The following is a 15,636-nucleotide window of genomic DNA, read 5'->3' as shown; positions in this document are numbered from 1 at the left end:
AATTACGGGACGCCGTTTAAACGCTTCTAACACGCAATCAGTTGTTATTCACTTTCGTCTATTATTAAAAAAGTATCCTACAGTAATAAAAGGAGGAGTTGCAAGCTATATATTTTAGGGTAAATCCTTTATTCCTACAGTATAAAGATAATCACTCGGACGAAACAACTTACCAATGTAACAAACTTGTTCATCTAGAGGAATAGCTTTATTGCAAACAACTATTGTAGTTAAAATTATTTTCAATTAAAAATACAAGACAATTCATTTACATTACCAGTAAATAAACAATACTCACTTAGAAGTAGTTGATATGATACCCGGTTGGGTAATTTGAGATTCCTACAATTAGATTTACAAACGATAAAAGATCAATGAAATGAACAATGATAATGACAGTTCAGTGCAAAAGTTAATATCATGATATGATTGGCGATGATTAAACTATCAAACACTATCACAAATACCTAGGGCCTTTATGTCTAGAGGCAAGTGACTAAATCCCAAACGCTGAAGCAGTAACTAATGGTCTATGTCTCGTTGATTATTTCGCGAGATATGAAAGTCCTGGGTTTGATCCCTCATGGGTTATGGATGTCAGTCAGTTAGTCACAACGTAGAACGTGGTACGTATGTACTTTGGTTCAAGTTGCCGTACTCCATTAGCACAGAGAGATGAAATTATCAGGCTGAATCCCAGAAGAGTAGAGGCAGTAACAGAAACAGTTATAATACGAAAGATAAGGGATCATAGATACAACTCGAAAAGATAGTATGATTAGGTGAAACAAAACGAACAGAAGATTATGAGGAATTTAAAATCGTAGAATTTGGAGGAAGATAAAAATGCATGCACCTGTGCCATCACAAACCATTTCCAGCCACATCACTCAAAGTCTCTAACCATGGGTTGCGATGATCACGCGGACGCCAACCAGGTATACTACACCTATTAACACGCATCAGTTCAACTGTCAGTGACTTTATGGACTGATGCCATGTTTTGGTCTGCTCTCCCTTAGCTCTCTTCCAGCCTACTCCTGCACCAGAGAACATCGCTCGTCGAGGTAGGTGGTAGTCGGGTATACGCAACATATATCCCAACCACCTCAGTTGATGAAGATTTACTGCCCAATTGATCGATTCCCCATCTTTACTTAGTGCTTTATTCCTAACCGAGGGATTGTTTACTCTGTGGTCCTAAAATATACGGGTGATGGTTAGTAGAAACATATGATCGGATACCAGCAACCTGCTAATATCTTCTGCTCTTAATCGCCATGCTTCACATCCATAAGGCAGAACGGAGCAAACTGATGCTCAATAAACTCGTCCTTTGGTTGAAAGACGGATACCTCATCTACGTTACAAGTGACGCAAGCCGGTACTCTTTGGCACGCCTTTCAATAACAGATACTGCCACAGAACTCCAAGATCAAGGGAGTCAAACGCCGCCCTAAGGTCAAGGAATGCAAACATAATCAATTTATTGATTTATCTGGGAAAGTCGAGGTGATTAAACCATCAATATTCTAGGAAGTTTGGTTTTTTATTCCATTGCTGTTTTAGACCATAATTTCCATATTTAGAATTCTACAACGTTATTATTTCATCTTGTCTTACTTTCCGCTTGTTATGCTAGTTTGAAGTGTGTGAAATAGGGTTGGGTACTAGACTGTTTATTTAAATTTATTATCCATCAATGAAATTTTATTATATAAACAATATCTATTTAAGGCTTCAGTTGTAAACATCCGCTATATATATATATATATATATATATATATATATATATATATATATATATATATATATAAATCTTAACAAGCTGTAGCTGAATGTTAAAGTGAGATGATACTAATGACTTTCCTGATAACAATCGGAAATAGGTCAACTTAACTGAATAGTTTGATGAATGAAAATTCAAAATAGCACTAGTGTAGTTTAATCATGATATTTAAAATTGTGCTGTTTAGATTTCCTCGATAGTCCAAATTTTTACCACTGGTAACACTTCAAAGATGTTAGAATTTTAAATTGACTACCTAAAAACAGCATAATATTATAATTTAGGTAGTGAATATAATTGAAATCCAGAAAGTGTTTTATCGTATTTAGGACTAGTCAGATGTTCATATTATGACCTGAACCCCGTAATGACCTTTTCAAATATTAGGGCGTTAACCACAAGACTATTGAGTAACGACACTAGTTTACTTATCTAATGAGTGTCGTATTTATTATCAATTGGAAGAGTATGAATTTAATATTAGTTTTAATTTTCACTTAGAACCAATTATTCCTAATATACTTCTTACTTTGAACATAGCTGTACACAGTTTGATGCTCACAAATGCACTTTAAAAAAACGAGAAGACGTAGCGAATGTATTTCACTGATTGAAATCATGAGTCAATTGAAACTAGACCACCATGGAAAACCTGGAAGCACTGGACGGCCGTTTCATCCTAGTATGGAACTCCTCAGCATTGCGCATCGACGATCCGCACCCCGCGAGATTCGAACCCAGGGCCTATTAGTCTCGCGCTCAGTAGTCTAGTTTGTTAAACGCCTGGCGCGAGACCGATAGGCCCTGGGTTCGAATCTCGCGGGGTGCGGGATCGTCGATGCGCAATGCTGAGGAGTTCCATACTAGGATGAAACGGCCGTCCAGTGCTTCCAGGTTTTCCATGGTGGTCTAGCTTCAATTGACTCATGATTTCAATCAGTGAAATTTCTAAAATCTCCACAAAACCCCTTCTGAAAATATATTTCATTTTAAATAATATAAACTAGTGTCTGTACCGTTCTGTTTTAGATTGACAAAATGTTCATTTCCACTTACAACTGTCTCTGTTGGCACACCTTTAACCCATCCATGAACAAACACTTCTGGAAGATCAATTAACCAATGGAATTCATTTAACGATTGATATAAATGATTGTGCGTATATCGGATCCATTCTAGTGTAAAATCAAAAGGAAGTTGAGAAGATTGTATTAAGATTTATCAAACAGGAAAACATTTTTACAAAACTTAATTTCCTGTATAAAGAAGATTGACAAATAAAGTGATGTTTTTTCATTTCCGATTGATCAAAAAGTGAAGATACTACACATTTGTAATTATTTTAAAATAAATTACTGCATGTAGAGTTAGGTGTTTGGGTATATAAGTTACAGCTATTGATTACATGTGACGAGTAAAACTCCAATAATAATAATAATAGAACATTTATCATTCTGGAAGATTGTGTAAATTATTATTCCAAAGCTATTATGTGAAAGTGTTAGATTCATATGACCAGAAATTAGCATTTTAGATTGATTAAGTTGGCATTTTAAGTTATCTCTTCAAAGTAAACTGTACGGACAATCAATGTATGTGCTAAAATATATTTACCATAAGTCTCCAAGTTCCCTAATATGGAAAAGTGGGAGTCCAACAGAAACGTCAAGTAACTTAGTTGAATGAACAGCAGTAACCAAGAGAAATGTGTGGATCTGTAGTTTTTTTGTATAAAATACTTTGAAAAGTAAATATACGATCGGATTGTTTTAAATATCCTACAATGGTTTTACGTCATAAGCATATTATTCTGATAGTTTGTAGCGGTAAACAAATCCCCAAAATAAATAATTCTGTAAGTCTTCCATATTGATGCTGACTTCATTAGTTCTACAGGACACATCCTAGTTGAAGGTGTTCGGTCACGCATCCAAATCAAATCACCAGCAGGTAGACCGTGCTACGCATCCCTTGCGACTACTAGCCAGCTTAGATCAAACGCTTCTCGACATATCGATAGCTTTCCAAATATACCTTCAAACCCCTTTATTTGACTGGGTTGGTATACTTCAATTATAAATGTGTTACGTGTAAAGGCGTCGTTAAACTCCGAATACCTGTGGCATCTTTAAGTTATTGTTCTTCATATAATCAATTTAGAAAAAGCTAATTCTTATCAGCTGTTCGGTACGTTTGTCAAATGATACAAAATACTAATCAATATTGTTCTTCTATAAACAAGAAACAGATATGAGAAACTGTAAGTACGGGTAATGTAACATACGATACAATTTGTACAGTGCGTATGGAAAACACAAGTCAGTGAGTTTAAACATAAATTAGTCCTTCTCCGTTGATTAGGTAAAAATTCGTATTCAGTGACAATTTGTATAAGATCTGTGTGGTGAATGAGTCACATATTACTATTAAAAACATAAATACTGATCAACAAATCAGGTCAGACAATAATGATCTGGCGCATCAAACAACAAGTCTACTGACCATTAATTTATTTAACAATATGTAACATTAAGGTTTGATTAATTTTATTGATCTAAACGACAAAATAAACCCTACAAATCGAATAATTATCTTGTTTATATGGCCAATGCTAAATGTAATGTCAGGGTGGAAATCGTTCTTTTATCTTTATTAGGAAGTTAAAATAACTATATTTCTACCTGATTAGCATAGACACATACTTGTATTCACTTACTATTCAAACATGAAACTATATATGACTTTAATGGGTTCGGGATACATGATAGATCTCAACATAGAAAACAGATGTTCTATAGGTTGAAATTTTAATGAATATAAATAAAGACATCCTAGGTTAAAACATATGGAAGTATAAAACAGAAAGGTGGTGAGCGGAGACTTAAATTACAGAACATTAAACTTGGTTTGTGGGTTATTTTGCCAAATAGTTTGCACCACAGTATTTAAGACAAAAATTAAGAGATGTACAATTGCATATCACTGTCACTCAAGTCACAAATTATGCAGTAAAAATGTGATGGACGAAAAAAGTTTGGTAAATCCCTCAGGTTTAAACGAATATGGGTAGATGAATGTGAAACGTGAGTTTCTCGGTTCACGGAAATTTGGATAAAAGATATATCTATTTACGAGTGAATGATCACTGAGTAGTACCCAATGTTACGATTGTCTGGTCCTTTAGTGCTGATAGGACTTTATCAACAAAGTTTCAATGTGACCACTAGTCTGAGTAAAGCGAAATTACGTGCACAATGTTGAGATGTTAGGTGGTTGAAACGAAATCCAGGACCTAGGTTTTGTGCTACTTGCCACTCGTCGAAAAGGCATATCTATAATGTTGAGGGAACTGATACACCTCGTGTGACTCAAACCTGAGTAACACAGCTTCCTAGTCTTAGACGTTAGAATCGAGACTAGGAATGAACAGAAACAAACATATATCAGTGCGCTCAGTATTACTGGTACACCTTGCTGAGGACTGTCAACTAGCAAAATATTTAGGTCTGGGGTTTCTTGTTAACTAACTCCAACCACCTAAAATACATTTGTAGAACAAATAAGTCCTGATGATATCTTACGTCTCCATCATTATCATCACCAGTGTTGAGAATTATAAGGACAATAAACAACAATTGTTCATTAGTATTTGTTAGTAAGCAATAAAAAACATGCTAATACCTAACCGTGGTTAGGGAGGTTAAATGATTATTGATCTTACCTCTTAGATACTTCAGATGGAAAATCTCAGAGGAGTTTTGTAAATCCTGTTTGAAATTGTAGGAAAGAACCTAAAATCAAGCATATATATATGAGTATATCATAAAAATTCGAAAGGTCAGTAGACAGTGTCATTATAAGACAGAAATTCAAACCAATAATGTGCAATAAAATACAAATATGAAATGATTCATAAAATTGGAAACTTTTCTCCAAATTTAAAACAAGTATAGAATATGTTGCATATTTCTGTTTAGATTTTAATAACTACTAAAAGTTGTGACATAGACTAATTGAACCATTGTTGATAATTGTAAATTTTAATTTAAACTCTGGTAAAATTCATACAGATTTTTTGTTATCAAACAACGGGATAGCTTAGAAAAAATTAATGATAGAAGCGAATAGGTTATCGAATCAGTGTAAACTGAGGATGTTATATAGATGTAAAATTCACTAATATAAAGCTTTTTACTAATTACCCAAAATACATAACTAACATCAAACAGTAGTGCTGAGTCACTTAAACTATCTACGATATTACAGTTTGATCGATGGAACTCTATCAGAACTAAGGGATGTACTAAATATCATTTATTACTATTTAGCTTTTAATTACTGCACAGGAATCTTAATGATGCAGGAGATTATTCAAAATATTAACTCATCAGTAAGTGTTTACTGTTATGGTACTATGTCAAGTGTCAGGTTAGAATAAAACACCTAGGCCAAGAGCTTCTTGTTAACCTGTCCATCTACACCTATCTAGTATCAAAAATACCTGAAATTAAGATCAGTAGTGGGAACAAAAAAGTGTGAAACTGGTATTCATTTTAATAGCCCAAGAAATTCCTTAGAAAATAGGTCAAAGACGTACTCATTTCATTCTTTTTTCGTCAACGATAGTGTAAATGACAGATGTTGTTTCTTACCTTTTTGAGGCTAAATCACGAGTTAAGAATATTCAGATGAGACTGACTTATGTCTTCAACAGCGTATATTTTCGATACACTTTGAAGCAAACACTGTTTAGTATATTACGGAATTTAAATTGAATGAATTAGGGGAGACACTTTTTGCAATGTCATGGTGTACAATACATAGGAGGAATGTCAATTGAAATAAAATTTACTTTGAACGCAAGCTGTAAGTTTCCCAATGATCTCAGTATAGGTTTTAGTGAAAATGTGAACTTTAATGAACTGAATTAATTGCAACATGTGATATATATGCTAGGAGTTGGTATCATGGTATTAAACTATCAACTGTTACCCTGAAATATTTAGGAAAGTATGTGAAGTAACACAGTTGTAGATCATTAAAATTGTAGGTGGTTCGGTTTCAGAGTGGATATGTTATCACAAATATAGTAATTCCGTCAGTTAGTCACTCTATTCTACAGGAGTTTATACATTCGTACACCTATACTTTTTGTCGCTATCACGCTTTTTATGAAAAAATAATAATGTAACGTGAAACAACATAAACAGACTCAAGTTTTTTCGAAGTACTACACTGTTTTAGACTATCTGTATGTACTTGCAAATTTTAGTTTCAATTCATATAGAAAACAAAAGAAAAGTACGAAATTATGGTTAGCAAAATCTACTATAAACATATTTAATTAGTAAGTAAAATTATAATCGATATCTAAAGAGATTTGTCAGCAAAAATCTTGTACTGTTTCCCTACCCCGGGTGTGCTTTGTACTTTAGTACCTGCCAAAGCAGTTACATTGGTAGAACAGAAAAAAGAATATATCCAAAAAATTTCAGATAAATGGGATTAAAGGCTTTTAGCAATGCTATTACACATCTTTGTGATACAGGGCATCAAGTTGATAAGCTTAAATCTTTCAGCATCACCAATCAACAGCTAGATTCTATTATTATTGTATTATCCGAAGCCATAACCACCAAATGACTGAAGTCAGGTTTATGTATCCAAAAAGAAACATTCGCAAATATTTCCTTACCATGGTGATTTTATCGTCAGTTTATGACATCATTTTTGCAATATTTTCTATCTCTCCTATTTTATTTGCATTACTGATTTTGTAACTCACTGATCTCAACTCATGTTATTCTTGATTGTTATTGATGTATGTTTAACTCCTTTATTATATAGTAGATTATTTTATGTATATGATCTGCTACTGTCTGATGATCCAGAATATTCTCTCACATATCATATTTATTCACAACACTCTTTATGTGTTTTCACTCTCATTACTTCACCATGATGGTACACATTCATTTTTACTGTTATAAGTGTGGTGTGGGTTACTCACATTCACACAAGTAGTATATAACGGTGGTCAGGGATAGAATGTATTTCAGCAGAATATCGATAAGGAAAGAACAAAAACTGAACGCAATTGGTATGAAAACGCATGAACAATGAAATCTTAGACAATGGACTGATATTTCCAAAAGGAACGGTGAAGTTTGAGACGATGGATTGATATTTTGCAAATTAACTATTTACTATACGGTTCTCATATTTTATTGAGATGCTCTGTAATTTCGTGTTCAGATACATTCGATTGCCCGCACTGTTGTTCTGGCTCATTAAACAACTATGGGAACTTTACAATAGTTTTGATTTTTTTAATATCATAGGTTGTGAGCAGCTGATGAGAACCTTGCGAAATGAAGTGAATTCATGCCATTCCGCTCAATTTTTTGTTCTTGCTTTGTTTAGAGTAATTAAGAAATAATAAAACGTATAACAATGGTTGGTAGATTCGACGGTAGTTCATAATACTGAGAATATAAGAATATGGTGTTCCAAATATCTAATACTTATACAATAAAAATGAAAATAATAATAGTCCGTCATATAGTTTCGAAAAGTAAAGCATTGACAGTACTCGATTCGTCAAAACATCTCTAGTTAGGAACTAGGGAAAAAAGCACCATATTGTGGATATAGATAAGATGATGAAATAAAATGTCATGCTTACAGGAGTAGAAGATTTCATTGCGCTGATCAGTGATCCAGTACATAAGGCACACAATGTTTTTATGTAAGCACAAAGGCCATCTAATGGTGACAATTCCAAACAAAACTTATTAAGTTACAGAATAAAAGAAAAAGAAGATAAGAGAACAAAGAAAATGATCAGTGATTTGTAAATTAGGGAGATCAATTTAAGTGAACATAGATTCCTACTTAAAAATTATTCTTTTTAAAAAAATTACGAAATCAAAACGTTTGGCACGTATTTTGGAAATCCGAATTTTCGTTTCAATGAAATATAATTTGTTACTGAATAGTGTGTACTGAGAAAAAATAATACACGAAACTTCCTTACTACTTTAAACAATAAATCTTCTGAAATATTAAATCGAACATTGATCAGTTCATGATCTCAATGAAATTCAACAACATCAACAACCCCAAAATGAAAATTATCATATTCTCACTAGTGACTTGCTTTAGGACGGATGTATCGGAGTTCTAGTGAGAGGCCGTGAACAGTGAAGTTCAACCGTGTCGTGTGTGAGACAGTTATCCACTGAAGTCAATGGAAGATAGTTGTGCAACATCGTGGATTGATTGAAGTTAGACAGTAACACTGTTGGATGAAGGCTTAGTGGTGTAGAGGTTAAATGCTTGCGCGCGATGCCCAAGGTCCGGGGTTTGAGATCCGCGTACGGAGTCCTGGATGCGCACTACTGAGGAGTCCCACAGTAATACGAAACGGCCGTTCAATGCTTCCAGGTATTCAATGGTAGTCTAACATTGGTCGGTCGATGATTTATTATACAATAGTTGTATTTTTAAGTCTCTGTAATTAGTTGGAAAAAGGCTGAATGATTCAAAAAATTAACTTTCGTGAGGTCATTTGTGGGAGAAGAGAATTTTCATGTTATATATATATATATATTAACACATAGATATTGGTACAAGGAGGCACCAAATACACATGCGCCACACAAATCTCATTCGATATGTGTGAGGGCTGTGATACTGCCCGGGTGCCCAAACCGAAGCAGATGGTTTTCTTAGGGGGCCACTCCCCAAGCCTTCGACCTGAAGGTCTGATACACAAGGCAGTGGAGCATCGTAAGGAGATGCAGTCCCATGGAAGCCGGTGACCAACAATTGATTCATACGCCATTTGTTCCCGCAGGATACTGGAGCCCATGTGCACCATTGGTTTGGAATCCGGTTAAAGCGTCAGACATTCGCTTTTCGTTCTCTCATTTTTGTAAACAACACCCCCGCCACGAAAAGGCAGTGAGTAGGACTTCCCTGGCAGAGGCTATATACGCTTGGCCATGTGAGAGCATTTCGAGAGGGAGAGCTGACTCTGCCCACTCTCGACCGTACCAGGGCATTTGGGGGAATATATATATATATATATAATCTGATAGTGTAATGGTAGGTAATGGAGCGGTTGCTTCTTGATTAGAGAACTGAATTTATAATGTTTGATTCAAATATTTTAATCACGTATCACTCTTTCCGTTTTGACAGTCGATTACCAGCAACACTAGCTCACAAAAACAATATTCCTTGAGTGTAAGTACATTAACCCGTATTTTATAAGTTCGATTCAAATTATTTTCAAAATATTTCAACCACTAAAGTAATTTTATTACATTCAATAAAATAAATAAACTTGTTTATCTTATAAATAATTCGTTTAGAATAATGTTCTAGAATAGCTTGATAAACCTAAATCGACTCTAGTATATGTCGATAAAAAGTAGTAAATAACCACATTTATATAACTCATTACTTGACGAAACCAGTTCAGTATGTTTTGAATTAAATATTTTCTTTGACTCAGAAACTTGTTGTTATATGCACTAAAGCTAGTAGTACAGATGCGAAAATCAAGAAGATTCATCTATCTACATGGTTTACTATAGTTTCATTAAGCAAGAATAATCTTTACTCTTCCATATATATATGAGTGGTAGAATCATCTTTCTTAAATAAACGGACCAGATATTATTGATATCTATATTTCCGTCAAGACTGAAAACAACATGTTTCATAGCTTATTTTGTTGTTATGTTGAAATTCATTTACATTTAGTAAGTACGTTTTTATTTTTAGATTATTGGTACAAAGGACTGAATAATTCTGATGGCTTATTATTATAATAATTATATATAAAAAAGAAGTAAAAATGAACCACATGAGACTATTCGCGGATTACCTTAGCGTCAGTATTTGCCTGAATTATATCACCCAATCTATAATTGACCAATGCACGTAATTGTAGAACTTGGTGTTTAACTAATTTTGAATCAGCAAATGTTTCGATATATTCAACACTAGATGGTTTATTATTACCATCATCAACAATATTCACAAGCCGTAATGATATGCTGAGTATACTCAGTGCATTATAATACAAAGAAGTACGTCTGTAAGATAACAATACAATGTATGATCGGAAAGTAATAATTTGAAGAGGGTTATTATCTACTGAATCTAGATTTGGTAACCAGTATAGACAGTATATGCAATTCTAGTAACATTGAGAAACAAAGCATAACCTTGTCCACCATCTACATATCAATACACGTGTGTATCTAATTTGCGATGTGTGGTTGATTATACGGAGGCTAAAAAATTATGAAGGTCTCAAAAGATTACCCTTTTGTCATGAAATCCCATCAGGAATAGAGTTTATTCCGCAGTTAGTAGACTTATAGACTAAATTTTGAAAGGGTAAGATTAATTACAACATAGTGGAACAGAAAAATGTGATTGAGATAAAAGATAAATAGGTAGGGTTTAAAACAATTTTCACCATTTATTAACTCCGAATAGTTAGTTTTAAAGAAATAGTCTGAAGGTGAATATAGGAAACAATATTACGGTCGGAAAACTTGTTGAATCACTATTTAAGGTGATACACCCCTTCGTTTAGATCAATTAATGGATGTTTCCTGTATAGACAGCACATCACTTTTGTAAACCGAAGACATCCTGATATGTGAATTTGGAATTAATCAAGTTAATTTACCATTCAGTTTTGTTTAGAAAGGAGTAAACAGAAAGATGGATCGATTGATGAGCTTAATATTCAAGAAACTGGATCAATTATAATAATAAAGAGATTATCTTCTCCTTTAAATGTATTAAAAGCTTAATTCAGACAAACACTAATTGGACTTATCGAGTATATGAAGTATAATGAGAATAATGTTGAAAATTTTCAGAAAGTTGGAATAAAAATCTTATTTATTTGAAAACACAAATACACTGAAACATCAATAAACATAGCTCCTGCTTGAACTTCAGGTGTAAGCAATTAAGTAGGGTATATGGTCATTGAACAATACAATGAAGAGAAGACTTCTATTTATAGATATCTGTTAACAACGTTCGCTGATAAAGGGGGGCTATAGCTTTAAATCAGAACTTGTGTTCAATCTTCATGACTATAACGCCAAAAGACAATATCGGTAAAGTGCTTCGAATTGCAACACTTTAACACGAGGTACATGGAGGAATATGTAAACAGGAAAGGGGTAACAAAAAAGACCAGAATAAAAGGAATGAATAATGTAGGTCTGTACTATTGGCATTAATTATGCGTCACATAACTGAAGATTTTCTGATTATATTCTAAAGACTGTAGTAGTGAAGCTTTTAGTAAATGTACAATGACGACAATTATCAGTTCCATGGTTTCATATGACTATCTTACTCTTGTTGTGGGTAAAATTATATATAAAAATAGAAAATAGCTAAAAAGTGTGACGCATATCTTGGTCATTCCAGGTGACTTGTAGTAATAAAACAGATGGCTGTTAATTTATCTACATTATCTAACCATCTTTCTGATCGCTTTGTGATATCACAATGAGCAAATACTGTAAACATCTGAAACTCTCATTCGTCTACACGTATATCTTTTTATAATTGGAAATGTAAAGTATACAAGCGCAATTTGTCGAACCAGATGATCGAAGGATTACTAATAAATCATATGATTGGTACGTAATACGGCCCAAATTATTCAAAATAAGTATGTAAGTATATATGCTAATATCATGCAATATACGAAGTTATGATCTACCCAAAAAACTAAAACTACAATCTCACTTACGCAGCACCTTGAGCTAATAGTAATGTAGTATCCATGATAAACGGGTAATTTCGCGTACCACTGACCGAATATTCCATAGCATCCTAGACATAGGAAGAGAATGCAGTAGAAATTTATTTAACAAAAAGTAGCAGGCATTGAAATAAATAACAGAACATAAGAGTAATTATTGAGGTTGGTAAAAAAAGTGAACAAACCACCCCGTGAATTATCGTCTTCCTTTCTCTTTCAAAAGAGTCAATCATAAAAATTCATGATAAACAAATAAGATGAATCAATTGGAGAAATTGTAGATAGCCATCAAGTGAATCACATAAAAATGGTACAAATCTAACATGCCATTTTACCTAGAGTAAGTCTAGAGAAGCTTTGAAGCATTCTATATGACCTCTGACTTGGTCTGAACTATCCAAGAAAGCTTTGGGCATCTTGATTGGTGTTCATAGGCAGTCTAAGTTAGCAGTTGAAAGTTTTAAGCAATATGTTTCAAACTTAGCTTGCCATTATATAGCCTTATAAATGTTTTATGATAGAAATAAGAGGTATACTGTTGATCATGGGTTCTTACATTGCTTTCATTATTTCTCCTGGTTTTAACTCGAATCCTAAGTATTTCGCTTTCACCTATTTCCTATTTATTTTATTTTTACTCTTTCATGTTCGTATTATTGGATCTCTGTGATTAATGCTCTAGTCTTTCGATTCGCCTACGAATTGTTTCCCGAGATTGTTAGTTAGTCGGTTTGACAGCTTTTTAATCCTCATCTTTTCTTTTAAAACGGCTTTTAATATTGTAGTTATTCACTACTTGTTTTCCTAAAGTTGATTCCTACTTGCTATGCTGTTTCCGAAGATAAACTGATAGCATCATTGTGTCATGTTTTAGCTTTCCCAATTTATCAACACTCTAGGAACATTGGAGGGAAAATACAAACTCCATGTGGACAGAAATCCTAGAACGTTTCTTAGAAAATAATGATGATACATTATTTTCTTAAAAGATTAAATATTCACCGACCTACTTGTAGTTTAGAAGTATAGTGTTGTGATAGTGCTTTCATATACATAAGCAATCCCATAATTGATTCTGATAATTGTTTTTCAGTTGACAAGGTTATTGAGGCTAAATTAAATGCAATGGTAAAATCTTCAGCAGCTACAGATAGGCTTCCACTGGTAAGATGAAACAGACCTAAAAAGAACCACGGTCTCCAAGCAACTAAAGATTGTGAAGAATATTTAAAACCGTTAGAACAATTGTGTCGTTGAAGATGACAAGATCTTAAACTGCTTCTGTCTAAAATTTCTTCTATTTTTCCAGCTTCCTCTCGTGCTTCTTTTAAATATCCTAAACGCAGCAAAAGCTAAAAATGAAAAAAAGATAACCTGCTAAGACTGCTTTATACTGTATTTCAGATACCAAACAAATTGTGTTTAAAGACAGAAAAAGATAATGATAACTAATTCCACTGAAAGTCATAGACTAAGTACACTGAAGGAAAAGCCTCGAACACAAGAGTTTTTGTAAAGCAAGCTTAACACCTGAGGCGATCAACTCTGACCAACTAAAATAGTGAGTCTGTCTTGCGTATCTGGTATTCAATTAGACTGGTAACTCTGATTTATATGAAAGAAGAGTGGTGTTCTTTACTGAGTAAAAAAAGATGAGGCTAGGGATAACGCCACTGGTTATTAATTTGAGTCATGCTTTGCGATAATGCGGAAGCTACATAAATCTTAGTTTTGATGTCGATGGAAAGACCCTCACTTTGCAACCAATACAAATTTAGTAGAACCCTTCAGTATATGAAAATCAAAACAAACTACAGAAATATAGGCATAGTTGAACGATGGCTAGCACGGAAGTTTAAGACGCATTTTGTTATATTTGGGATTACTCAGTTGGATGTAACTGCATCCCACAGTTGATGTTTATTATGGGACAGGATGTACATACGCCAAAGTAGGCTGATCAGTTGCAATCGTAAACATCAGTAGGATGATTTAAAAAACATACAAATTAGTAATGAAGTTTTTATGATGTGTCAGCATATAAACGACAATAATATAATGATTGCGTGATTTGGTTACCACATACAAGTTTAAACATATGGTTTAGAGCAATATCTTCATGTGAGATCTATTAATTTCATCCGGCTGCTCACTCTGAAATGCGTTGAACTAGGTTAAAATATGCAACCTCACAGCTCTAAGTAGATTAACTTGCTGTTCAGCAGTGTTAAGAGGGACTACCAGCATTTAATTCAATAGCACGCAAGTAAGTTAAGTCGCAAAATTGCCATCAGAAATGCAATAAGTGAAAATAAATTCTAAATTCTTCATTCACATATCAAGGTAGATATAATAATGTTTATTTCTGACACTAGAAGTAACCATTAGAAAGTGAAGTCAAGTAAAACTTACTGACAACTTTTTCTCTCTATATAGGGTAGATGAACCCTCAATTTGTACAGCAAAGGTTATTTCTTTCAGAGCCTGTGATAACGAATTCTGATTAAGTTGTATAGAAAAGTGACAACCCTTACTGGACTTGAATTTCTTGACAAAACCTCTGCATACAACAATCTATAAGCCGGTAAGGAAGGAAAATACTGATCAGTAAAATACCTTTACGATACTCAGCTTACCTTTATAATGCTGTGTGACTTTTGTATCGCTATATCATGATTTCCACAGTTTGACAGTATAATAATCTCAACTGAAATAAATGTTGAACTGACTAGAAAAAGAACACATACTGAGCATAGTGTCGACAGACACATTTCCTGTCAAAGGAAATAGTTTTGCTTTTCCTATTAAATTGTGGGAAAAATTCTGTCACATGAATAAAATGTCATTTCTTACTTTTATGCTTTCGTCACCGCATAAAAATTCACGGTTGAACTGGATTGTACATAAGGGTATAATTGTTTTATCTAAAAGTGTGTCTATTATTATAAGGTTACCTTTCGCAGCCAAATAGCACTCATCAGCGACTTCATGCCAGCGAAGTAGGATACTGTTAATTGACTAGGAAAGAAAACTT

At 33.7% G+C, this 15,636-nt stretch overlaps 1 protein-coding gene across 1 annotated transcript in view; it reads right to left on the bottom strand.

The window, feature by feature from the left end:
- The window catches only part of MS3_00006646 (uncharacterized protein), a 45,206-nt gene that overhangs the window by 26,950 nt on the left and 2,620 nt on the right, over positions 1–15,636 (bottom strand). The window contains exons 3-15 of the mRNA XM_051214847.1: positions 15,557–15,620; positions 15,456–15,526; positions 15,350–15,425; positions 15,239–15,309; positions 15,137–15,202; positions 15,015–15,101; positions 13,613–13,954; positions 12,591–12,673; positions 10,686–10,896; positions 8,475–8,579; positions 5,511–5,580; positions 2,846–2,964; positions 299–342 (exon numbers count right to left, since the gene is read on the bottom strand). Of these exons, the coding sequence (XP_051068034.1) occupies positions 299–342; positions 2,846–2,964; positions 5,511–5,580; positions 8,475–8,579; positions 10,686–10,896; positions 12,591–12,673; positions 13,613–13,954; positions 15,015–15,101; positions 15,137–15,202; positions 15,239–15,309; positions 15,350–15,425; positions 15,456–15,526; positions 15,557–15,620 (1,409 nt within the window). The remainder of the gene's footprint in view (positions 1–298; positions 343–2,845; positions 2,965–5,510; positions 5,581–8,474; positions 8,580–10,685; positions 10,897–12,590; positions 12,674–13,612; positions 13,955–15,014; positions 15,102–15,136; positions 15,203–15,238; positions 15,310–15,349; positions 15,426–15,455; positions 15,527–15,556; positions 15,621–15,636) is intronic.

The sequence above is a fragment of the Schistosoma haematobium genome, chromosome 2 (genome assembly GCF_000699445.3).
Source record: "Schistosoma haematobium chromosome 2, whole genome shotgun sequence".
Lineage (NCBI taxonomy): Eukaryota > Metazoa > Platyhelminthes > Trematoda > Strigeidida > Schistosomatidae > Schistosoma > Schistosoma haematobium.
This window is presented reverse-complemented; position numbering and strand designations above follow the sequence as displayed.